The sequence below is a fragment of the Oncorhynchus clarkii genome, chromosome 3 (genome assembly GCF_045791955.1).
Source record: "Oncorhynchus clarkii lewisi isolate Uvic-CL-2024 chromosome 3, UVic_Ocla_1.0, whole genome shotgun sequence".
Lineage (NCBI taxonomy): Eukaryota > Metazoa > Chordata > Actinopteri > Salmoniformes > Salmonidae > Oncorhynchus > Oncorhynchus clarkii.
The window spans coordinates 13,767,841-13,792,758 of NC_092149.1; the positions used below are offsets into that span (position 1 = coordinate 13,767,841).

General features: G+C 46.4%; 3 protein-coding genes and 1 pseudogene across 5 annotated transcripts in view; 2 read left to right on the forward strand and 2 right to left on the reverse strand.

Moving 5' to 3' along the window:
* Positions 1-1,301: 1,301 nt before the first annotated feature.
* LOC139388346 (E3 ubiquitin-protein ligase RNF115-like) lies at positions 1,302-9,467 on the reverse strand. 2 transcript variants are annotated; one of them, XM_071134970.1, is made up of 9 exons: positions 9,376-9,467; positions 8,083-8,141; positions 7,876-7,930; positions 7,349-7,659; positions 7,126-7,194; positions 6,774-6,846; positions 6,386-6,479; positions 2,436-2,551; positions 1,302-2,356 (listed from the first exon to the last, which is right to left on the reverse strand). In XM_071134970.1, exons 1-9 carry the CDS (start codon positions 9,451-9,453, stop codon positions 2,237-2,239), a joined length of 975 nt encoding a protein of 324 aa, XP_070991071.1. In that variant the 5' UTR covers positions 9,454-9,467; the 3' UTR covers positions 1,302-2,236. The 2 variants fall into 2 exon arrangements, with proteins under 2 accessions (XP_070991071.1, XP_070991065.1); XM_071134964.1 differs by having other exon boundaries at positions 7,349-7,662; positions 9,376-9,455.
* A 406-nt stretch (positions 9,468-9,873) lies between these two features.
* On the forward strand, positions 9,874-11,664 carry LOC139388360 (DNA-directed RNA polymerase III subunit RPC3-like; annotated as a pseudogene).
* A 91-nt stretch (positions 11,665-11,755) lies between these two features.
* On the forward strand, positions 11,756-16,795 carry LOC139388370 (DNA-directed RNA polymerase III subunit RPC3-like). 2 transcript variants are annotated; one of them, XR_011629278.1, is made up of 6 exons: positions 11,756-12,227; positions 12,364-12,411; positions 12,687-12,812; positions 12,898-12,999; positions 14,854-15,846; positions 15,883-16,628. XR_011629278.1 is itself a non-coding variant. In XM_071134990.1 (6 exons), exons 1-6 carry the CDS (start codon positions 12,142-12,144, stop codon positions 16,722-16,724), a joined length of 591 nt encoding a protein of 196 aa, XP_070991091.1. In that variant the 5' UTR covers positions 11,756-12,141; the 3' UTR covers positions 16,725-16,795. The 2 variants fall into 2 exon arrangements, 1 of the variants encoding a protein (XP_070991091.1); XM_071134990.1 differs by lacking the exon at positions 15,883-16,628 and adding an exon at positions 16,646-16,795 and having other exon boundaries at positions 14,854-15,003.
* A 234-nt stretch (positions 16,796-17,029) lies between these two features.
* Positions 17,030-24,918, reverse strand: part of LOC139388381 (integrin alpha-10-like) — a 62,627-nt gene continuing 54,738 nt past the window's right edge. The window contains exons 16-32 of the mRNA XM_071135008.1: positions 24,676-24,842; positions 24,124-24,266; positions 23,501-23,611; positions 23,280-23,365; positions 22,900-23,041; positions 22,615-22,707; positions 21,030-21,106; positions 20,750-20,839; positions 20,561-20,645; positions 20,232-20,345; positions 20,036-20,143; positions 19,782-19,895; positions 19,601-19,696; positions 18,694-18,807; positions 17,737-18,568; positions 17,350-17,541; positions 17,030-17,301 (exon numbers count right to left, since the gene is read on the reverse strand). Of these exons, the coding sequence (XP_070991109.1) occupies positions 18,518-18,568; positions 18,694-18,807; positions 19,601-19,696; positions 19,782-19,895; positions 20,036-20,143; positions 20,232-20,345; positions 20,561-20,645; positions 20,750-20,839; positions 21,030-21,106; positions 22,615-22,707; positions 22,900-23,041; positions 23,280-23,365; positions 23,501-23,611; positions 24,124-24,266; positions 24,676-24,842 (1,591 nt within the window). The 3' untranslated portion in view covers positions 17,030-17,301; positions 17,350-17,541; positions 17,737-18,517. The remainder of the gene's footprint in view (positions 17,302-17,349; positions 17,542-17,736; positions 18,569-18,693; positions 18,808-19,600; positions 19,697-19,781; positions 19,896-20,035; positions 20,144-20,231; positions 20,346-20,560; positions 20,646-20,749; positions 20,840-21,029; positions 21,107-22,614; positions 22,708-22,899; positions 23,042-23,279; positions 23,366-23,500; positions 23,612-24,123; positions 24,267-24,675; positions 24,843-24,918) is intronic.

The following is a 24,918-nucleotide window of genomic DNA, read 5'->3' on the forward strand; positions in this document are numbered from 1 at the left end:
ACTGTACCACCTTCTATAGCATGGCCCATTTCAGGTACTGTACCACCTTCTATAGTATGGCCCACTTCAGGTACTGTCCCACCTTCTATAGCATGGCCCACTTCAGGTACTGTACCACCTTCTATAGCATTGCCCACTTCAGGTACTGTGCCACCTTCTATAGCATGGCCCACTTCAGGTACTGTACCACCTTCTAAAGCATGGCCCATTTCAGGTACTGTACCACCTTTTATAGCATGGCCCACTTCAAGTACTGTACCACCTTCTATAGCATGGCCCATTTCAGGTACTGTACTGTACCACCTTCTATAGCATGGCCCATTTCAGGTACTGTACCACCTTCTATAGCATGGCCCACTTCAGGTACTGTACTGTCCCACCTGGACAGGTCTGACACCCTATACCAATACTTTATAAAATGAACCCTTCTTTCCTAAATTACTTGTTGATCACTCATCTTTATGTGTTTTGAAGTTAATTAACTCTGCTACACAGTAAGTTCCTGTGGGAGGGGTCTCAGAGAGTGGGTGTGTCCCTCAGTCAGGAAACAAAACTGGAAAGCTCTGCCTTCATCGGGCCAGACGGGTCAGTGGTGCTTACCATCCTCAACAGGTGGGTGAAAGTGTGTGTGTTAACTTGATGTGAGACTGTGTGTGTGTGTTGCAGGTCGTCGTCAGAGGTCCAGTTTGAGGTGTATGATCCTGCTGTGGGTTTCATCTCCTCCAGTGCTCCAGCCCACTCCCTGCTCACACACTCTGACCGCACTGGAATGGAACACACACCTTTAATGCCAGGGCCAAAGCATTGTCACAATCCCCACTAGCAGGTCTGCTACATTTCCACCACTACACACTCAACTCCCACCACCATCCGAAGCCCAATGTGCTGCCTCCTCAGAACAGCATATCTAATAGATAACCTGCAGCATCGTGGGCTCTGGCATTTCTGGGATCAGAGCTTGAAATGTGTGTGGTTTAGCCAATACAGCCAAATATGTTGCGACTATCTGCACTGATCTTTATCACGCTGGGAGAAGCTCTGGAATGTGTGAATATAGCATGTGATCAAACCAGGACCAGGTACACTAACTACTATGATCAGACACTGCTGCTGCTTGAGACGGTCGGACCATTACACTGCTAACAACCGTTTCTAAACTGAAATCTGGTTTAGAAAAGAGATCATGTACCGAATCTATGAATGCCGTTTAAACCATTTGCCTTTTGAATAAATGATTTGTCTCTATTACGTCGTCACACAAGTATCTGGACGTTTTAATGGACAGACAGACCCGATAAAAATCAATGTTAATGGTTTTTAATATTTTTGAATTATTAATACATCATACATGTTATCATATATATAATAATATACAGACTAATACCCAGGGATTCACATTTGTCTCCATTCTCAATATGCTTTGTTGTTCTCTTCTCAAACCAGAAGTTGTTGGACTAAAAGTATTTACATTAAAAAAATAGTGATAGAAATGTGAAACAAAAGACAAGTCATCAACGGAGGAGTAAAATGACAGAGCGATGCAATCTGTTTAATATATACACCAGAATGTGGAGGGCCCCGTCTCAATAGTCAAAATGATGTCTCCTTTCTGCACTGATGTGACAGAGCTAGAAAGGCAAAATCAAATTCCTGGTGAGCATCTGCCATGTTCAGTGCAGATGATGAGGAGAGGAAGCCACTAGACTATTGAGATGCATCCCAGGAGTAGAGAGGTAGGGAGAGACATTGTTTTACAGCAGTGCTTTTCAGAAGGATGGAAAAAGAGGAATATGGAGAAAAGAGTAGAAAAAGCGAGATGTGGTTGATGTTTGAAGCGAGGTAAAGGCAAGTGCTTGGTCATGATGAGGCAGAGGACAGCTAATGGATCATGACGTGTGTGTGTGGGGGTCTACCGAATCATGATGTATGTGTGTGTGTGTGTGTACTCTGTGTGAACATGGTTCCAGGGGCATTGAGACAGGAACAGCCAAACTGAGATGACCATCCTATGACTGTAGATGAAGAGATGATTCAGAGAGGAGGAGTGAGACGAAGGAATGACACGGAGGAATGAGGCAGAGATGGAGGTCTATCCTTCAGAAAGTCCTTATCTCCCGTGTGCAGTAGTTCGTAGAGAAGGGGGGGATGAGGGTAAAAAAAGTGGAATAAAGGACGGATGAGAGAGATTAAAAGGAGGTCAGAGAGGTGCGATAAGGGGATGATAGGGAGGTGTATTTCAGAAGGACCATCTCTCCTGTGTGCGGGGGTCCGTATTTAGAGAGGGGGATTCTGGGGGGTTCTGGGTGTTGCTGTCTTCTCCATTCAACCCCTTCCTACACACAGGACACGTATCATGCTGCAGAAAGAGAGGAGAAAATCAGTTACAAATGTCTTCAAAACATTCCTCCTACTAAATATTACCCCACCCTCCTCACCATTTCCAGCCAGGGTACTATACAGTCTGAGTGGAAGAAGTGGTTGCAGGGTAGCTGTCTGACGGGCTCTCCCACTGCAAAGTCCTCCTTGCACACCGGACACTCCATACTGCAGTCTGGAGACACACACACCTCTTTTTATTATTTAGTATTACATTCCTGTTAGAAATGATCATACATAACTATCTGACACGCAGGAAAAATACTCCATATTACAGTATACAGAGAACGGGGGAGGAGAGGGAGAGATGGGAAGACTGAAGGGATGATGAAGCTGGGGCTACATTAGATGTTTTTATTGAACCTTTACTTAACTAGGCAAGTCTGTTAAGAACAAATTCTTATTTACAATGACGGCCTATCAGACATTAAAATAACTGAAGCCTAGCATCTGATGCCAAATTCCTGAGTGGCTCGTTGAGATGATTTAAGAGTAATAAGTAGCACTCTTAATGACAAGAGATAGTGTGACAACAGCTATGTGGGCCCTGAGCCAGGGGGGACAGAGAGAGACAACAGCTATGTGGGCCCTGGGCCAGGGGAGACAACAGCTATGTGGGCCCTGAGCCAGGGGAGACAGAGAGACAACAGATATGTGGGCCCTGGGCCAGGGGAGACAGAGAGAGACAACAGCTATGTGGGCCCTGAGCCAGGGGGGACAGAGAGAGACAACAGCTATGTGGGCCCTGGGCCAGGGGAGACAGAGAGATAGTGAGACAACAGCTATGTGGGCCCTGGGCCAGGGGAGACAGAGAGAGACAACAGCTATGTGGGCCCTGAGCCAGGGGGGACAGAGAGAGACAACAGCTATGTGGGCCCTGGGCCAGGGGAGACAGAGAGATAGTGAGACAACAGCTATGTGGGCCCTGGGCCAGGGGAGACAGAGAGATAGTGAGACAACAGCTATGTGGGCCCTGGGCCAGGGGGGACAGAGAGAGGGAGAGACAACAGCTATGTGGGCCCTGAGCCAGGGGGGAGGGAGAGAGACAACAGCTATGTGGGCCCTGAGCCAGGGGAGACCGAGAGAGGGAGAGAGAGAGACAACAGCTATGTGGGCCCTGAGCCAGGGGAGAGAGAGAGAACAGCTATGTGGGCCCTGAGCCAGGGGAGACAGAGAGAGAGAGAGAGAACAGCTATGTGGTCCCTGAGCCAGGGGAGACAGAGAGAGACAGACCGAGAGGGAGACAACAGCTATGTGGGCCCTGAGCCAGGGGAGACAGAGAGAGACAGACCGAGACAACAGCTATGTGGGCCCTGAGCCAGGGGAGACAGAGAGGGAGAGAGACAACAGCTATGTGGGCCTTGAGCCAGGGGAGACCGAGAGAGGGAGGGAGAGAGACAACAGCTATGTGGGCCCTGAGCCAGGGGAGACAGAGAGACAGAGAGGGAGAGAGACAACAGCTGTGGGCCCTGAGCCAGGGGAGACCGAGACAACAGCTATGTGGGCCCTGAGCCAGGGGAGACCGAGAGAGGGAGGGAGAGACAAAAGCTATGTGGGCCCAGAGCCAGGGGAGGGAGAGAGAGACAACAGCTATGTGGGCCCTGAGCCAGGGGAGACCGAGAGAGGGAGAGAGAGAGACAACAGCTATGTGGGCCCTGAGCCAGGGGAGACCGAGAGAGGGAGGGAGAGAGAGACAACAGCTATGTGGGCCCTGAGCCAGGGGAGACAAAGAGAGACAGCTGTTGTCTCACCCTCTCTATGTGGGCCCTGGGCCAGGGGGAATAGAGAGTGACAGAGAGGGAGAGAGACAACAGTTATGTGGGTCTTGGGCCAGGGGGAGACAGAGACAGACCAAAAGAGAGAGACAGAGTGAGGCCGAGAGAGACAGAGAGAGGTAGAGAGGAGAGAGAGTGAAACAGAGGACAGATGTGTGTATGTGAGAAAGACGAGGACAGGAGACAGCAGCTAGGAGTCCTCATTTACCCCAATGAGTCAGCTGTCAGCAGCACAGCTATACTAGCTTATTTACAGTACCAGTCAAAAGTTTGGACACACCTACTCATTCAAGGGTTTTTCTTTATCTTTACAATTGTCTACATTGTAGAATAATAGTGAAGACATCAAAACTATGAAATAACACATATGGAATCACGTAGTAAACAAAATATATATTTTATATGAGATTCTTCAAAGTAGCCACCCTTTGCCTTGATGACAGCTTTGCACACTTTTGGCATTATCTCAACCAGCTTCATGAGGTAGTGACCTGGAATGCATTTCAATTAACCGTTGTGCCTTGTTAAAAGTTAATTTGTGGAATTTAATTCCTTAATGTGTTTGAGCCAATCAGTTGTGTTGTGACAAGGTTGGGGTGGTATTCAGAAGATAGCCCTATTTAGTTAAAGACCAAGTCCATATTATGGCAAGAAAAGCTCAAATAAGCAAAGAGAAACAACATTCTATCATTACTTTAAGACATGAAGGTCAGTCAATCCAGAAAATGTGCTGTGCTGTGATGAAACTGGCTCTGATGAGGACTGCCATAATGCCACTTTCATAATGTTTACATATCTTGCCTCACTCATACGTATATACTGTATTTTATACCATCTATTGCATCTTGCCGCTCTGTCGTTGCTCATCCATATATTACGTATATATTCTTATTCCATTCCTTTTTGTGTGTATTAGGTATGAAATTGTTAGTGCAGCAATATCTAACAAGTAATCTGTCGGAACTAGAAGCACAAACATTTCGCTACACTCGCATTAGCATCTGCTAACCATGTGTATGTGACCATTAACATCTGCTAACCATGTATGTGACCATTAACATCTGCTAACCATGTGTATGTGACCAATAAAATGTCATTTGATAGGAAAGGAAGACCCAGAGTTACCTGCTGCAGAGGATAAATTCATTAGAGTTAACTGCACCTCAGATTGCAGCCCAAATAAATGCTTCAGAGTTCAAGTAACAGACATCTCAACATCAGCTGTTCAGAGGAGACTGCGTGAATCAGGCCTTCATGGTCGAATTGCTGCAAAAGAAACCACTACTAGAGGACACCAATAAGAAGAAGAGGCTTGCTTAGGCCAAGAAACACGAGCAATGGACAAATCTGATTTTTGTATCCAACCGCCGTGTATTTGTGAGACGCTGAGTAGGTGATGGGATAATCTCAGCATGTGTGGTTCCCACCGTGAAGCATGGAGGAGGTGTGATGGTGCTTTGCTGGTGACACTGTCTGATTTATTTAGAATTCCAAGGCACAGTTAACCAGCATGGCTACCACAGCATTCTGCAGCGATTTGGGCTTAGTGGGACTATCATTTGTTTTTAAACAGAACACACCCCCAGGCTGTGTCAGGGCTATTTGACCAAGAAGGGGTGATGGAGGGCTGCATCAGATGACCTGGCCTCCACAATTATTTTTATTTTATTTATTTTTAGTTAAGAACAAATTCTTCTTTTACAGTGACGGCCTACCCCGGGCGACGCAGGGCCAATTGTGCACCGCCCGATGTAATTCAGCCTGGATTCGAACCAGGGACTGTAGTGACGCCTCATGCACTGAGATGCAGTGCCTTAGACCGTTGCGCCACTTGGGAGCACAATCACCCGACCTCAACCCAATTGAGATGGTTTGGGATGAGTTGGATCGCAGAGCAAAGGAAAATCAGCCAACAAGTACTCAGCATATGTGGGAACTCAAGATTGTTGGAAAAGCATTCCAGGTAAAGCTGGTTGAGAGAATGCCAAGAGTATGCAAAGCTGTCAAGGCAAAGGGTGGCTACTTAGAATCTAAAACTTTAAATATGTTTTGGTTGTAACCAAAAAAGTGTTATTTCATAGTTTTGATGTAGTTTTGATGTTTTCACTATTTTTCTACAATGTATAACATTTTAAAAAATAAAGAAAAACCCTTGAATGAATAAGCGTGTCCAAACGTTTGATTGGTAGTGTATAGGCACTATGGAGAAACTGGAGAGGAGCTAAAGGACTGACCTGCTTGATCCTGAGACACGTTGACTGTAGGTATGGAGGAGATCTTCTCTTTCTCTGCAGGAGGAGGGCCCGTGTTCTCAAACTGACCTAACAACTACACACAGGTAGACAGAGAAGATACATCACAATGGTTGCTGCAGGAACTATAAGAACAGCTTTACAATTCAGCTTTGTGCTGTAAACTGTGTGCTAACCTAGCATGATACAACAAGAGTAAAACCATCAGAAACACCCTGGAAAAGATAGAGAAATTACCAAGAGAACTGCTAAACCTTCATTAGCATTCTGGGTCTACCAACATCCATATAGCATACTACGTAGTATGAAGTAATAGTTGGTTAGTGGCCATCCATACCAAATCAAGTGAATGGGGTTTGTGCGTGCGTACCTGTGTGATGACTGCGTCCAGTCCCCCCTGTCCCCAAGCATAGTCCCCTGGGTTAGAGTGTAGCATCCCCGTCCTAACACACAGAGAGAGGAGGTCAATTACAGTTAAAGATGAAACATTCAGGAAATATCCTGTTTCACACATGATGAACAGCAACAATATGGGTTGTGATTTAGTTTGGGTTAAAATGACAGGGTCCCAGGGGTGCTGGCTGAGGCACACCCATAACAAGTCAGGGAACCTTCAAATATTCATGTTGATCCACCTCACTATTTGTAAGGAATCCACAAGAGAAACTATGGACTTACATACTGTATAACCACTGCTTACATGGCAGTAAGAAGGTTCTTACCAAGAGAGGGGAGGTGAGCCAGGAACTCCAGAGTTGGCAAATAGACCAGCCAGAAACTGTTGTACTATCCTACAGAGAGAGAAGGCACACACATCAGTCAGGAATGAGATCAGCAGAACACTGAAAACTTTAAAAAAAAGACAACATTTAGAACCTGCAAATCCTGACTGATCAAAACAGCCATATGAATATCAACATGGCATCGTAAGGAGAGGAGTCTCACCCCTCTACGGCAGGTGAGCGGTCAGGTCTGCTGCTCCCTCTGGAGCGGTACCTCCGCTGACTGTGCAGACGAGGGGGGCGACCGGGCCCCCAGTGTTCCCCCCCTCCCAGAGGACCCCCCAGGGGTCCTCCTAGCCCAGCAGGGACTGACCCTCCGATAGGACCTCCTCCCAGGCCTCCTAGCCCTCCCAGACCCCCCAGACCTAACCCCCCTGATCCTACCCCAACCCCTCCACCAGGGACCCGGGGCTCTGAGTCTGGACTGTCACCATCCACTGTGAAAGGCCTCTCTACAAACAACAGGTGCCACAGCTGCTGAGAGAGAAATGCGGGGTGAGGGTGAATACAGGGAGGGTGGGTGGAGGGGGAATGGAGAGAGGGACAGTGGAATGGAGAGAGAGATAGAGAAAGCATGTGAAAGAAAGATGGGATCACAAAAGGTACATTTAGTACAGATGAGATCACAGTACACATTTGCATCCCCATCACCCCTGTACCCTCCAGGCCACAGTGCACTGCATATCATACCTCTGCAAACTGTGTGGCTGTGTCATCTGTCCCGTTAGTGCCACCCTCTAGCAGACTGAGGGAAACAGCACACAGAAGGCAGAACACAGCATTAGTAACATCCAACATCTATACACAGTCATTCTCCACCACCTTCTATTCACTCTGCCTAGCCTATGTCTGGTAGATTCATTAAAGCTACAGACATAAGAAACAAGATATTCTCACCTGGAATCTTCTGTTACCTCCTCTATAAAGCCAGACTCACACCTGGGACAGATGTACTCCTGCAAAAACACACAACACCACAAACTCAGAGTACATGAGTCACACCGGGTTCTATACAGGGCTGCTGAGGCAGCTATGCAGGGGTTTCTGTCTGTAGAATGGGGAAATGTCTAGTAGAGATCTGTGGCAGAGTCAGGATATAGCCTAGGCAGGAACATCAACATGTAAAGTGGAAGTTGTCACCGAGAAGTATTCTTCCCTGGCACCCGTGTCAAGTTCACTCACAATGGGATTAGGCCTATGACACAGACATGTTCTTTATTCCACAAAACAAAAGGACACTTGAACATGAAGTGAACCTCATTCCAAAATGTTTCAAAACTTGTATTGCTGTATGCAATATTGTGTGCAGGCTTAGGATATGCCTCACTGAGATGCAGTGCCTTAGACCGCTGCGCCAGTCTGGTGCCCAATCTTGATGATGGGGGGGCAGGACCGAGTTTGGGAAACCCTGGGCTAGATGGATCAGACCCATAGGCACAGATCTATTTCCCAATAAGAGGGAAATCTCAAAACTGGCCTTAGGTCCGTTTCTAGGCCTACTTCAGCCTCCTCCCAGATGTAGCTTCAATGGCAGGAAGGGAATAAACAGGGGATTACCAGCCTGCCTCTCACTGACCAGCCTAACATACACAAATGTATCCTAGCGAACGTTGGTTTAGACAGGCAGACTGAATGACTTACTGACATATTGACTGACTGCCAGAGACTGCGAGTCAATAACAAAGAGATAGCTACACGACTGGCTAGCTAAATGCAAACGTTAACGTTAAGTGTCATAACTTTGTAGGCCAAGGAGTAGCCAGACTGGCCTAACGTTGAAATATCCATCAGATTTCCATATAACTACCTCCTCGAGGAATTCAGGAAAAGCACACAAAACCCACCTCGAATAAGGTTAACAGCACATCAAATAACACCAGCTACTCAGTAACTACAGGTGCGGTTATTCAACCATGCCAGTATAATCTTTAACAATTACTGTACATAATGTCTTTGTTAAAGAAATTAGTTGACAAACCCTATTGTTAAAGCGAGCAACAACAAATAGCAACATTGTATGCTAGCTAGTTAGTGCCGAGGGCCCTACTGGCTAGCCGTCTACAGTTAGCAGCTAGCTAGTTAAACTACTTCTGCTATTTGCTGGACTCAGATTCGGTTGTCAACCGACGGAAAAGAACAAGACCTGCTTTGAACAGACATGATCGGGACACGGTGAAACGACTGACTTACCGGGAGCTTGGGGCTTACTTCTCCCTTACAACAATGACAGAAGAACCGATGCGGGGGAACCGCCGCAGCTTCCGCCATCTTCCCCAGGATAGCACAAACAGTGACGTCGGTCCTCCTGCATACCAAAGAGGGTGGTCCGCCAACATCCCTTCATGCAATGCGCAACTCTTTGGGAAAATTAGCTTACTTGTGAGGGCGGAAATTCGTTGTGTTGTGGCGTTGGCAATCACATGTGTTTGGGATTCTGAAGTTGTTTTGCGAGGATTCTCCCGAAACTCATTTCATGATCTGAAAAGGGTGTTTTGCAAAGGTTTGTGAGCATGGCAGTTAAGTTATAAAATTAAAGTTGTTAGTAAACGTTGTTGAATAGCCGTGATTTGGTTACTGGTTGTGAGTGTCATCATACTTCTCAGCATAAGTATGATGAACAGTCCAAAAACGATGAACAGTCCAAAAACGTGTTGTTGACCTGTTCCCCGGTTCCTCCTGTCTCAGCATATGACTGCCCAGGAGGTGCGGCTGTGTGGCCTGCTGCTACAGGAGTACTTTGGAGAGGATAGGCACTCACCTGCTCAGAGGAGGGGCACAGAACCTCAGGACCATCGCCAATGAGACCAACACACCACTGGACCTGGTACTAAACAAACGCACACACATAAAACATTTCCAACCTAGGTGGTGACCCTGTCTCTTCTGCAGGTGAAGAAGTCTCTGTGTGTGTTGGTACAGCACGGTGCTTGTGAGTTCGGGTCGGGCCGGCGAGGCCCCGGGAGTCCAGTGGAGTACCGGGCCAGCTGTGAGTGGGTTCTAAGTGTTCTGCGGTACCCGCGGTACATCTACACAGCTAAGACCCTGTATGGAGACACAGGAGAACTCATCGTGGAGGAGGTCCAACAACGAGGCCATATGACCTTGAGCAACACAGTCAAGACTGTAGCTGACCGACTCACTCATAACATGGAGGGTGTGTGAGAGAGCAATTACAAGATGTATGATTGTTCTATATTTTCTTCTCCTTCTGTCCTCATGATTTTTCTCTCTGTAGAGGGTCGTAGTATGGAGTACAGTGAGGTGGTCTCAGCCTTCTCTAAGCTGGTGGAGACTCACTTCCTGCAGCGCTGTCCTCTGGTGGCCGAGATGGGAACTGCAGCCTCCTCCACTACCCCGGCGACCCCCAGCACCCCTGCCGCCCCCGCCTCCACTGCCCCCCCAACAGCAGAGAGCAACCCTGACGGCTACAAGCTGCCCCATGTCACACTCATAGGTACCGTAAACACTTTGTCTCATATAACACGTAGTACCTTTTCACCTGCGTGCATACCCACATGTAAACCTCCTGCTATATGTAATTCAGGTCGTGGGAAGCGCAGACGCTCCAGTGACGATAGTGAGGAGCAGAGAGGAGGGAAGAAAGCCAAGATGGACTCAGAGGTCAGACCCTCTACTCTTGACACTCAGAGATAATGGGCTGCTATAGAGAATCAGAGAACCTTGTTCTGTTTTTCTTTTACTCCTCTCAATAAGGAATGGAACCGTTTTGAATGACTTGTGCCTCTTTCTATCTCCTCCCCCCCTCTCTTTCCAGTCGTGTGGTGATGAGGGGATCTACTGGCAGGTGAACTTTGAGAGGTTCCATCAGCACTTCAGAGACCAGGCCGTCATTAGTATTACTAAATATTACTATTTCCCTCTATACCATTTGTATTTCATTAACCTTTGACTAGTAGATGTTCTTATAGGCACTTTAATATTGCCAGTGTAACAGTATAGCTTCCGTCCCTCTCCTCGCTCCTCCATGGGCTCGAACCAGCAACACAACGACAACAGCCACCACATCGAAGCAGCGTTACCCATGCAGAGCAAGGGAAACAACCACCCCAAGGCTCAGAGCGACTGAAGTTTGAAACGCTATTAGCGTGCGCTAACTAGCCAGCCATTTCACTTCGGTCACACCAGCCTCATCTCGGGAGTTGATAGGCTTGAAGTCATAAACAGCGCAATGTTTGACGCACAACGAAGAGCTGCTGGCAAAACGCACGAAAGTGCTGTTTGAATGAATGTTTACGCACCTGCTTCTGCCTACCACCGCTCAGTCAGATACTTAGATACTTGTATGCTCAGTCAGATTATATGCAACACAGGACACGCTAGATAATATCTAGTAATATCATCAACCATGTGTAGTTAACAAGTGATTATGACTGATTGTTTTTTATAAGATAAGTTTAATGCTAGCTAGCAACTTACCTTGGCTTACTGCATTTGCGTAACAGGCAGTCTCCTTGTGGAGTGCAACGAGAGAGAGGCAGGCCGTTATTGCGTTGGACTAGTTAACTGTAAGGTTGCAAGATTGGATCCCCCGAGCGGACAATGTGAAAATCTGTCTTTCTGCCGTCATTGAAAATAAGAATGTGTTCCTAACTGACTTGCCTAGTTAAATAAAGGTGTAAAAAAATGTTTTTTTAAAATCGGCGCCCAAAAATACAGATTTCCGATTGTTATGAAAACTTGAAATCGGCCCTAATTAATCGGCCATTCCGATTAATCGGTCAACCTCTAGTGTGAACAGTTTGTATCATGAACAGTGCTTGTGCCCATAGAAATAGATGTGTCATACGGGTTCCCCAATGCTGGAAGGGGGGCCTGAGTGAAAAAGACCGCTCTCTTCCCCCCCACAGACCAGTAGTGAGATAGTGAGGACTATGTTGAGGATGAGTGAGGTTACCACCACACAGACTGCCGCCGACACTCAGCCTCTCTCAGCCAATGAGATCTTCCGCTTCCTCCCGCCCAACTACAGCATCAGCAGACCAATCCTGGACCAGTACCTCTCCCTTCTGGTGGATGACCCGGTAGGAGCAGATCAAGGATCAGATTCCCCTCCCCATATCCCAACCGTAACGATTGGGAGGTCAATTGCAGAACTGACCTTGGATCAGTGCCTTGGGGGCTGGTAAACTGATGTTTCTCCCTCCCTCTGTTCCTCAGATGGAGTTTGTGGGGAAATCAGGTGACAGTGGAGGAGGAATGTACCTGGTCAGTATCCTTTTACAACCCTGATGAAACCTGTTTGAGTTTCTCATCCACACACCACACACTATTGTATAATATGTCATTTCCAATATTTCATGATACAGTTGTAAGTGGTCGTTTGTTGACTGACCACTCAGATCTCCAAAGAGCCCTGGCCAACCTGGCGAGAGCCACACTGGAGTCTGTGGTACAGGAGAGGTCGGTGTGTCTGTGTCCATTTACTGTGTTTAGCCCACGGTGGCTACATAACTTGTAGGGTGTCATTCATTCATTGTCAGGTTTGGCTCGCGGTCGGCTAGGATCTTCCGTCTGTTGCTAAGGAAACATCACCTGGAGCAGAAGCAGGTGGAGGACTTTGCTATGATCCCTGCCAAGGAGGCCAAAGACATGCTGTACACACTGCTGTGAGAGAACCTGGTACAGCTACAGGTAACACACACACTATACAAACCATACATTATCATGCTCACCTGTGTTTTTCCACCCTAGGAAATCCCTAAGACTCCTGACCACGCCCCTTCACGTACCTTCTACCTGTACACTGTCAACCAGCTGCCTACTGCCCGCCTACTGCTACAACACTGCTACAAGGTACACATTCAAACTAAGCTATACTATGAGCAGCAGGATGAAACGCTGATATTGCAGATGAGCGTGATGCAAGATGTTGCACTCGGGGCAAAATATTTGCAAACCTGCGGCGCAGCGGTAGTGCTGCAGTTTACTGAACACATATTGTCCACATTGACACATTAAATCCCCAGCCTCTTTCTGACTTTCTCTCTTCTACAACTGTACCTTTACATCTACATTTTAAACTGTCTAAATAAAGAGGAAATACGGAAGGAGAACGAGTCAAAAATCTACTTTCAGTTTATTATGTACACCTATCTAGTACCAGGTCGGACCCCCCCTTTGCCTCCAGAACAGCCTGAATTCTTCGTGGCATGGACTCTAAAAGACGGAAAGGTTCCACTGGGATGTTAGTCCATGCTGATGCGATGGCATCACACGGTTGCTGCAGATTGGACAGTGGTACACCATCGCCACCAGCCTGTACCGTTGACACCAGGCAGGATGGGTCCACGGAAATCCTACAAATCCTGACTCTTCCATCAGCATGACGCAACAGGAAATGATTTGTGGATGTTTTTACACTCATCAATTGTTCACTGTTGGTGATCTTGAGCCTACTGGAGCCACTAGTTCTTGTTTTTAGCTGATAGGAGTGGAACCCTGTGTGGTCGTCTGCTGCAATAGCCCATCTGTGACAAGGACCGACGAGTTGTGCATTCCAAGATGCCGTTCTGCACACCATTGTTGTACTGTGCCGTTATTTGCCTGTTTGTGGCCCATCTGTTAGTTTGCATGATTCTTGCTAATCTCCTTGGACCTCTCATCAACAAGCTGTTTTCACCCACAGTACTGCCGCTGACTGGATGCTTTTTGTTTGTCCATTCCTGGGAAACCGTAGACACTGCTGTGCGTGAAAAGCCCAGGACAGCGGCCTTTCTGAGATCTGGCATGCCTGACACCGACGATCATATCACTCTCAAAATCACTTAGGTCACTGGCTTTGCCCATTCTAACATTCAATCAAACAGTAACTGAATGCCTCAATGCCTGCTTTATATAGCAAGCCACGGTGACGTGACTCAGTCTGTAGGAGCGCTATATTTTGGTGAATGTGGTGGTGTACCTAATAACCTGGCCGGTGAGTGTATATGTCTGCATGTGTACTTTACGGTGCTGCATGTTGAGCTTCAGGACCACAACAGCAGAGACATTTAGTGTCGCAATTCACACTCCATTGTTGCGGAAGCCCGCCTGATATGGCTTCTACATCTGCATTGCTTGCTGTTTGGGGTTTAGGCTGCGTTTCTGTACAAGCCCTCTGTGACATCAGCTGATGTAAAAAGGGCTTTATAAATACATTAGATTTGATTGTTGTTTACTTTGTGCATCGCTGACTTGACAATTAATGGTGGACGTCTGACTTGCAGATAGGGCTGGGAATTGTCAAGGACCTCATGATATTATTACAATACTTAGGTGCTGATACGATATGTATTGCGATTCTCACGTTTCTATATGCAATGCGGTTTGATGTTCCAAACATATTGCCCGCTATATGTCTGCTGCAGAGAGACGAGAGCATGAGAACGTTTGTTTTGGTCAGTCATGGAAATAAAAGTGCAGAAAATCTGTTGGCTTACTATTATAAAAAGAAAATGGAGAACAAGTGAGTTTATTGATTGATTCCTAAGTGGATGGATGGATAGATTTGGTTTTATTCTTTAAGTCTCCTGCTAAGGTCTCTTTAGGTCTGCATATGGACTTTTAGAGGACAATAGAGGACCACAATGGAAACAAGTCTGACTTTTTGTGTATATAATCCTCAGCAATTTTGGTACATGTACAATACTTCCTGTGTTTGATTGACAGGCGTCTGCTGGAGAAGTCCCAGCGAATTGTGGCGATCCTGGCATCGCTGCAGGCCAGTGGGGCGGAGCCTGAACAGCTGACAGAGGTGGAGGAGATGATCACTGCCCCCGAGAGACAGCAGCTAGAAGCCCTGCGACATCACATCAACAAGTACTGCATTACCACTGCGCCTTAATTACCACGGCACCTTAATTACCACGGCACCTTAATTACCACGGCACCTTAATTACCACGGCACCTTAATTACCACGGCACCTTAATTACCACGGCACCTTAATTACCACTACATCCATACTATAGATCTATAGAGACAGCAGGTAGGGGCCCTACAACATCACATCAACAAATACTGCATTACTACTATTACACACATTCTATAGATCAGGGGTGGGCAACTTTGATGGGGATGGGGGGGCCACAAAAAATATGAGCATCGCGGGTCTGCGCACCACATCCATACCCACTCATGCAGTCGGAGCCGACCCTTTTAGGGGCCCTAAGCTAGGAGACAATACATTTACTTTTTAGAGTACATTTCCTGCAATTCTACACATTTTGCCATAAGGTGGAGAGAAATCTTTTCTGTTTTTAATATGCTATCTGGGTGAGAGGGATTAATTCAACCATGATTACTGCTAGTTTAGATAAGACTAACAATCTACAGAATGTTAGCTGACATGGGTGAGTGACTGTCAGTGACTGACATAACAAGAGAAACTGCTGATGCACAACAAATGTCAAAATTGCAACTTGTGTATTCTACTATTGTAACTCTCAACAGTAAGTTGAGACCTCCAACTAGAAGACCTACGACGTCACATCAACAAGTACTACTACTAAATCAAATCAAAGTTTATTTGTCATGTGTGCCGAATACAACAGGTATTACAGTGAAATGCTTACTTACCAACGGTGTGATTTTTAGGTAAACAATGGATAAGTAAAAATAAATAAATAACAACAGTAAAAAGAGTGAAAAATAGCAGTAGCGAGGCTATATACAGTAGCGAGGCTATATACAGTAGCGAGGCTATATACAGGCACAGGTTAGTCAGGCTGATTGAGGTAGTATGTACATGTAGATATGGTTAAAGTGACTATGCATATATGATAAACAGAGAGTAGCAGTTGCGTAAAAGAGGGGTTGGTGGGTGGCGGAACACAATGCAGATAGTCCTGGTAGCCAATGTCTGGGGGCACCGGTTAGTCGGGCTAATTGAGGTAGTATGTACATGAATGTATAGTTTGAAGTGACTATGCATTATTGATAAACAGAGAGTAGCAGCAGCGTAAAAGAGAAGTTGGGGGAGTGGAACAATGCAAATAGTCCGGGTAGCCATTTGTTTACCTGTTCAGGAGTCGTATGGGGGTAAAACTGTTGAGAAGCCTTTTGGTCCTAGACTTGGTGCTCCGGTGCCGCTTGCCATGCGGTAGTAGAGAGAACAGTCTATGACTGGAGTGGCTGGGGTCTTTGACAATTTTTAGGTCCTTCCTCTGACACCGCCTGGTGTAGAGGTCCTGGATGGCAGAAAGCTTGGCACCAGTGATGTACTGGGCCGTACGCACTACCCTCTGTAGTGCCTGACGGTCGGAGGCCGAGCACTTGCCATACCAGGCAGTGATGCAACCAGATGCTACTGCTACGACACCCATACTATATATCTATAGACAACAGCTAGAGGCCTACGACATCACATCAACAAGTACTACTACATACTTGTTATTACTAATACTGCTACATTACTGTAGCTTTATTACCTCTTTCTTTTACTTGTTTCCTTTCTTCCTGAAGGTTGGACTCTACAGAGAACCAGGTGGATGAGACTGTCTTTCTTCTGGAGTCCTACATCTTCTCTACCAAGACCAAGTGAGAGGGAGGGAGGGAGGGGAGAAACACAATGGACATAACGTTGCATCAATAAAATGTTTGCGTTTTCATTTACCTGACTCACTTGGTGCTTTTTCTGCCTGACGTACAGGCGTCGTTATTTCAGTTATATGTTCAACAATGTCTGCTAGTGTGAAAGTGTTTTCTTTTATAGAATGAAGTAGTCCGAAATGCCAGATTTAAAAATAAAAAAATGTTAAGTAATAAGATATTTGGTTTAAGTGTATTTAGTTAATGTGTATGAATGATCCTATGTATGTATAAATGAACATGAAAGAAACTAAAATAACATTTACAAAAACTTTAATTATCAACAGTTTTAATTTGACTCAAAAAATGAACTGTACTGTAGAGAAAATGGGTGGAAAATCTAAAGTCATGATGACTTCTGAATATTAAATAGACAGTTTGGTTTGTAACAGCGTTTCATAGAAATACAAATATATTCACATGATTATAAGTGGCCCCCATTATCAGGTAGTGCATTTTCATTCAAGCTTCCTTGAAGGATGGAACTGCTTTCCATATAGCACAACATGGTACTAATTACAGGTTGATGCCTATACGGTATCTACTTATACAACATGGTACTAATTACAGGTTGATACCTGTACGGTATCTACTTATACAACATGGTACTAATTACAGGTTGATACCTGTACGGTATCTACTTATACAACATGGTACTAATTACAGGTCGATGTCTGTACGGTATCTACTTATACAACATGGTACTAATTACAGGTTGATACCTGTACGGTATCTACTTGTACAACATGGTACTAATTACAGGTTGATACCTGTACGGTATCTACTTATACAACATGGTACTAATTACAGGTTGATACCTGTACGTCGGTATCTACTTATACAACATGGTACTAATTACAGGTTGATACCTGTACGGTATCTACTTGTACAACATGGTACTAATTACAGGTTGATACCTGTACGGTATCTACTTATACAACATGGTACTAATTACAGGTTGATACCTGTACGGTATCTACTTATACAACATGGTACTAATTACAGGTTGATACCTGTACGGTATCTACTTATACAACATGGTAGTAATTACAGGTTGATGCCTGTAGGGTATCTACTTATACAGATCTACGCTGTTTGAAGTCTGCAGTCATTGAACATCATACCAAGTCACATTGCACCAGGAGTGTCAAACTCATTCCACAGAGGGCTGTGTGTCTGTAGGTTTTTGTTTTGTCCATTCAATTAAGACCTAGACAACCAGTTGAGGGGAGTCCCTCACTAAGTCGTGACCTTAATTCATCCATCAAGTACAAGGGTGGAGTGAACCTGCAGACACTCGGCCCTCCGTGGAATGAGTTTGACACGTAGTGTACAGCATTATTTCCTGTCTGGGACATCTCTGAAGAAAACTCAAGTACACGTCCTTCCTGCTGTATATTTCTAAACAGGTGTGTAACTACAGCCCTACAGCCATGGGTTCACCTGTAGAAACAGACAAAATGTTGGGGTGTCTGATGATAGATGCAGTCTGTGCCATGTGGTGTTAGGTGTTTTGACAGTTCAGACACACACTGGGCAACGCTCATCTATACCGGCTGTGCGTTCTTTATGGGGGGGGCACGATTTAGAAGAGGGAAGGCATCTGTTTTTATTGCTGGGGGGGCGGAGCAGTCTCTGTGCAGGTCGTTGCCATGGGGATGGGCACGAAGTGGACTGTTTCTGTGGTTCTCTGGTTGTCACAGATACTGTATCCATTGACTGACATCATGGCGGCGAGGGACGGGCTCAGTCCTCGAGTTCCTCGTCCTTTATCTGTTTACGAGTGAAGAACCCCAGCTGGAGAAAGGAGGGATGAGAAGGAAGGAGTGAAATCCAAAGTGTTGATCTTTACCACAAAGGCAGAGGAGAAACAAGTTGTTGCAGAGTGTGAGGTACTGTATGGTGAGGTGTGATTGGTGTACCTTCCACATTGCGAAGATGATGAGGGCCAATAGCAGAAGCCCTCCAATGATGCTACCTATCAGAATCCAGAGAGAAATAGGGATGGCCCGCCCCTTTAGTACCTCCAACACCGTCTGACGGAGAGAAAGAGAAAAAAGGCTGATAGTAGAGACAGTCTGACAGATATCATTACCCTATACCAGCTTCCTACTCTATCTGGATGTAAACGACAGACAGACAGATATCATCACCCTATACCAGCTTCCTACTCTATCTGGATGTAAACGACAGTCTGACAGATATCATTACCCTATACCAGCTTCCTACTCTATCTGGATATAAACGACAGACAGACAGATATCATCACCCTATACCAGCTTCCTACTCTATCTGGATGTAAACGACAGTCTGACAGATATCATTACCCTATACCAGCTTCCTACTCTCTGGATGTAAACGACAGACAGACAGATATCATCACCCTATACCAGCTTCCTACTCTATCTGGATGTAAACGACAGACAGACAGATATCATCACCCTATACCAGCTTCCTACTCTATCTGGATGTAAACGACAGACAGACAGATATCATCACCCTATACCAGCTTCCTACTCTATCTGGATGTAAACGACAGACAGACAGATCATCACCCTATACCAGCTTCCTACTCTATCTGGATATAAACGACAGACAGACAGATATCATCACCCTATACCAGCTTCCTACTCTATCTGGATATAAACGACAGACAGACAGATATCATCACCCTATACCAGCTTCCTACTCTATCTGGATGTAAACGACAGACAGACAGATATCATCACCCTATACCAGCTTCCTACTCTTTCTGGATGTAAACGAGTCAGGCACAGACAAGGCTAAACCAGTCCTCCACTATTAGTGTTAATCCTGCTGTTCTCTCACCTCCCTCCAGATGGCGCCACTCCCCAGAGTGACCAGGTTAGATTCCTGAGCAGCCAGACGATAGGCACTCACTATCCTCACCACCTTAAACTTAGCCTGGTGACAGAGACACAAAGTCAGAGTGAGTGTTTTTATAGTTAGAGCTGTTTGTGTGTGTGTGGGAGAGAGAGAAACTTCGTACCTGTCTGAAGAAGTTGTCGTGGACCCTGCGGCTGACTCGTATGAGAGCGGTCTGTCCTCGATGCAGCTGCTGTACCTCACACACCACCTCCACACACCACGACCTGCTGCAGTTCTACACACCGCACACAGAAACATGTTACAACTGGAAATACACTATATAGCTAGTTAGGATTGTGAATGTGATCATCTTGTGTGTGGGTATTTGTGTGTGTGTGCGTGCATCAGTGTATATGTGTGTGTGTCTGTTCTCACCAGTAGGTCAGTCTGTTGCATGTCTTCAGGATGTAGTGGTCGTACATCTCTCTGTCTGTCCTTCTGCTGGGACACGTCACTGTCTACACTGCAGTTCACCCCTGTCACCTGACATCATAAAGGTCACAGTTCAGAACCAGAGAGAAATGACAATAACTGTTTATTCCAACAGTAGTGGGAGAGGGTTAGTACTCACGTTGTAAGAGAAGACCTCAGTAACAGCCATGAAGACTCTGTCTCCAGCTGCTACAGAGGGCAGGCTCAGCCTCAACTCCAGGTTACTCACACTGTAACAGCCCAGGTTCTGCAGCTACACACAGAACACATTAGTCTGACGTGTGTGTGTGTGTGTGTGTGTGTGTGTGTGTGTGTGTGTGTGTGTGTGTGTGTGTGTGTGTGTGTGTGTGTGTGTGTGTGTGTGTGTGTGTGTGTGTGTGTGTGTGTAAAGACAGTATGTATGGTTATGTGTGTGATTGTGCAGTAAGGATATTAAGGAAACAGATATATTGTGTGTGCACTGCTTACCCTGAAGTGTGTGTAGAACTCTGGTCCTATTGCCTCTGATATGGTTCTGGTTGGGTGGACCTCATAACGGTTCAGATTGGAGTCACTACAAAGAAAGGTAGAGATACAGGGAATGAGAGAGAGAGAGAGAGAGAGAGAGAGAGAGAGAGAGAGACCGAGAGACCGAGAGAGAGATAGAGAGAGACTAACCTGGTGATGAAGAGGTCAGGTTCGTACTGAACCACAGTCTGGAGCTGAACACTGTTGTCTCCCAGCGTAGCCTCTCTCTCCACACTGTCACTATGGGAACCAGGAACACAGAGATGTATGTGACAGACACATGAGAAGACAAACACACAGTACTTCTGTCTCTACTGTAGGATTATGACTAGGGTTAGACAGAATCAGTGGAGGCTGAATTTCAGGTTAATTTCTAGAAGCTCCCAATAGGAATCCCTTTACATTCCTCCATAGGATTATAATGAGTTACCTGGCAACTGTGAGTTTCATCTGGACTTTACTGAGCAGAGACGTACAGCTGAACTCAAACTCTAACATGAAGTTCACCTGACAGAGAGAAGATAAGAGGTGGTGGGGATTGAGTTTGTGGTATCAGAACTACACAGATCTTTGTGACATAGGGCTGTGCATTATCATGCTGAAACATGAGGTGGTGGGGATTGAGTTTGTGGTATCAGAACTACACAGATCTTTGTGACATAGGGCTGTGCATTATCATGCTGAAACATGAGGTGGTGGGGATTGAGTTTGTGGTATCAGAACTACACTGATCCTTGCGACATAGGGCCGTGCATTATCATGCTGAAACATGAGGTGGTGGGGATTGAGTTTGTGGTATCACAACTACACAGATCCTTGTGACATAGGGCTGTGCATTATCATGCTGAAACATGAGGTGGTGGGGATTGAGTTTGTGGTATCAGAACTACACAGATCTTTGTGACATAGGGCTGTGCATTATCATGCTGAAACATGAGGTGGTGGGGATTGAGTTTGTGGTATCAGAACTACACTGATCCTTGCGACATAGGGCCGTGCATTATCATGCTGAAACATGAGGTGATGGCGGCGGATGGCAAGACAATGGGCCTCAGGATCTCGTCACAGTATCTCTGTGCATTCAAATTATCATCCATAAAATGCAATTGTATTTGTTGTCCGTAGATTATGCCTGCCCATACCATGACCCTACCCCCACTATGGGGCACTCTGTTCACAACGTTGACGTCAGCAAACCGCTCACCCACCCGACGCCATATGTCTGACATCTGCCCAGTACAGCTGAAACCGGGATTCATCCGTGAAGAGCACACTTCTCCAGCGTGCCAGTGGCCAGCGAAGGTGAGCATTTGCCCACTGAAGTCAATTACAATGTCGAACTGCAATCAAGTCAAGACCCTGGTGAGGACGGCGAGCACACAAATGAGCTTCCCTGAGATGGTTTCTAACAGTTTGTGTAGAAAATCTTCAGTTGTGCAAACCCACAGTTTCATCAGCTGTCTGGGTGGCTGGTCTCAGACGATCCCGCTGGTGAAGAGGCCCGGATGTGGAGGTCCTGAGCTGGTGTGGTTACACGTGGTCTGCGATTGTGAGGCCAGTTGGACATACTGCCAAATTCTCTAAAATGACGTTGGAGGCAGCTTATGGTAGAGAAATGAACATTCAATTCTTTGGCAACAGCACTGGTGACATTCCTGCAGTCATCATGCCAACGCTCTCTCAAAACCTGAGACATCTGTGGCATTGTGTTGTTTGACAAAACTGCACATTTTAGAGTGTCCTTTTATGTCCCCAGCACAAGGCACATGATCATGCTGTTTAATCAGCTTCTTGATATCCCACACCTGTCAGGTGGATGTATTATCTTGCCACAGGAGAAATGCTCACTAACAGGGATGTAAACCAATTTGAGCACAACATTTGAGAGAAATACGTTTTTTGTGCATATGGAACATTTCTGGGATCTTATAAATAAGCTCATGAAACATGGGACCAACACTTAACATGTTGTGTTTATATTTCTGTTCACTGTATTTGATGCCAGACAGACAGACCTTGGAGTGGGAGCGGAACACAGGATAGCTGACATTACAGGAATGACTGTTGGAACTGAGAGATGTACACTCAATTTTCAACTGGGTATCCTCCTAGAGAGAGAGAAGGAGAGAGAGAGAAAGATAGGGATGGAGACATCGAAAGGGAGGGAGGAAGAGAGAGAAGGGGGAGGAGACAGAATAAAATTGTCAGGTCCATGTTGTAAATCTGTGTGTGTGTGTGTGTGTGTGTGTGTGTGTGTGTGTGTGTGTGTGTGTGTGTGTGTGTGTGTGTGTGTTTCGTACCCGTATACTGAGACTAGAGAAGTGGAGGTTGCGTGAGTAGTGCAGTGTCAGGCTGGTGTTGTAGGCGTTCTCCAGTCTGTTCTGCAGCTGGACTTCTACAGCCAGACGTCTGCGAGGGCTACGGATCACATAGGGCTGCTGTCTGCAGAGAGGAGTTACATTCAGACATTCATACAACTACTACAAAACAACTACACAACATTAATACATGAATACAACAGGAACGCTTGACTTAGTAATTGTTTGGCTGATTGAGTGTTGACTGGACACAAAAAAGAGAGGAACATTTTTGATCAGGTGTGTGTGTGTGTCTATACGTGTGTGTCCATGCATGTGTGTGTGCACATGTGTTCGTGTGTGTTTGTGTGTGTGAGATGTACCTTGTCCCAGAGATGTCCATATGAGCCTGCAGCACCAGATCAGTGACACACACATCATCCTCACCACAGTCTTTGAAGAACGCAATCTGGAGACATCAAGGTACAGTATTTGAAACGGAGGTGCCAGAGTAATACTGTAGATAACGTACAGTAACAGTACATTACATCATACAATGTGGCCAGGATGCTACGAGCACCCCACACACACCCCACACACTGACCGATCTCTTGAAGGTGGTGGGCCAGCCTTCGTCCAGCACTGGGCCACTCTCTGTGTCGTTGATCTTAAAGCGCAGGGAGAAACTGATTGGACGGATGTAGTCTGCTGTGTCCTATCACAGACGGAGACAAAGGGTTAGAGGTCAATATCATGTTTCAGCATGTAGATTGTGTGTGTCGGTCGGGGTGAAGGATGTGTGCAAATGTGTGTTTTGGCATTGTGTGTGACATATGGAAGGGCAGGTTGTGGCAGTAGCGTGTACATGTTGGTTGTGTGTTTGTGTCACGGCATGTGTGTATGTTAGTTGTGTAGTGTGTGTGTATGTTAGTTGTGTAGTTTGTGTGTGTGTGTGTGTGTGTGTGTGTGTGTGTGTGTGTGCGTGCGTGTGTGTGCGCGTGTGTGTGTGTGTGTGTGTGTGTGTGTGTGTGTGTGTGTGTGTGTGTATGTGTGTGTGTGTATATGCCATTTAGCAGAGGCTTTTATCCAAAGCGGCCCTACAGTCATGCGTGCATACTTAAAAAAAAAAAGTATGTATGGTCGCTGTTTGGTCCTAGGAATTGAACCCACTATCCTGGTGTTGCAAGTACCATACCAGCTGAGCTCTGGTGTGTGTGTCATACTCACAAACACATGGAAGGGCAGGTTGTGGCAGACGGTCTGTCCTGTGTGAACTCTGACCCCCAGCTGTGTCTGTCTCTGGTTGCTGTCGTCAAACAACGCCCTCGCTGTCAACTTTCTCTCATCCAACATGGCCACCACCGACAGATCTGAGGAGTAGGGAGAAGGGGATGTTGATAACAAATCTATCAAATCTAACATGCAGACTCCCTCCCTCCCTATCTCCCCTCCCTCTCCCTTACTCTCTCCAGTCCCTGCCCCTCCCTCTCTCCCCTCCCTCTCCCTTACCGAAGCTGCTGCGGTGAGTTCCAGGGGAACGGGACAGAGCCAGGAAGCAGGCTGTAGCGTTGAGACAGGCAGACTCCCTCCCTCCTCTCTCCTTCCCCCTCCCTCCCCCTCCCTCTCTCCTCTCCCTCTCCCTTACCAAAGCTGCTGCGGTGAGTTCCAGGGGAACGGGACAGAGCCAGGAAGCAGGCTGTAGCGTTGAGACAGGCAGACTCCCTCCCTCCTCTCTCCTCCCCCCTCCCTCCCCCACTCTCTCCCCTCCCTCTCCCTTACCGAAGCTGCTGCTGTGAGTTCCAGGGGAACGGGACAGAGCCAGGAAGCAGGCTGTAGCGTTGAGACAGGCAGACTCCCTCCCTCCTCTCTGACACGTCTTCTGGATGACGTTGATGGAGTGGGGCTGGAAGGACAGACTCATGTTGATCTGGACTATACTACGAGAACTGGAGAGAGGGGAGGGAGAATTGATCATTCAATGATGACGATCATCATCACATTTAAAAAAAATACTCCACAGCC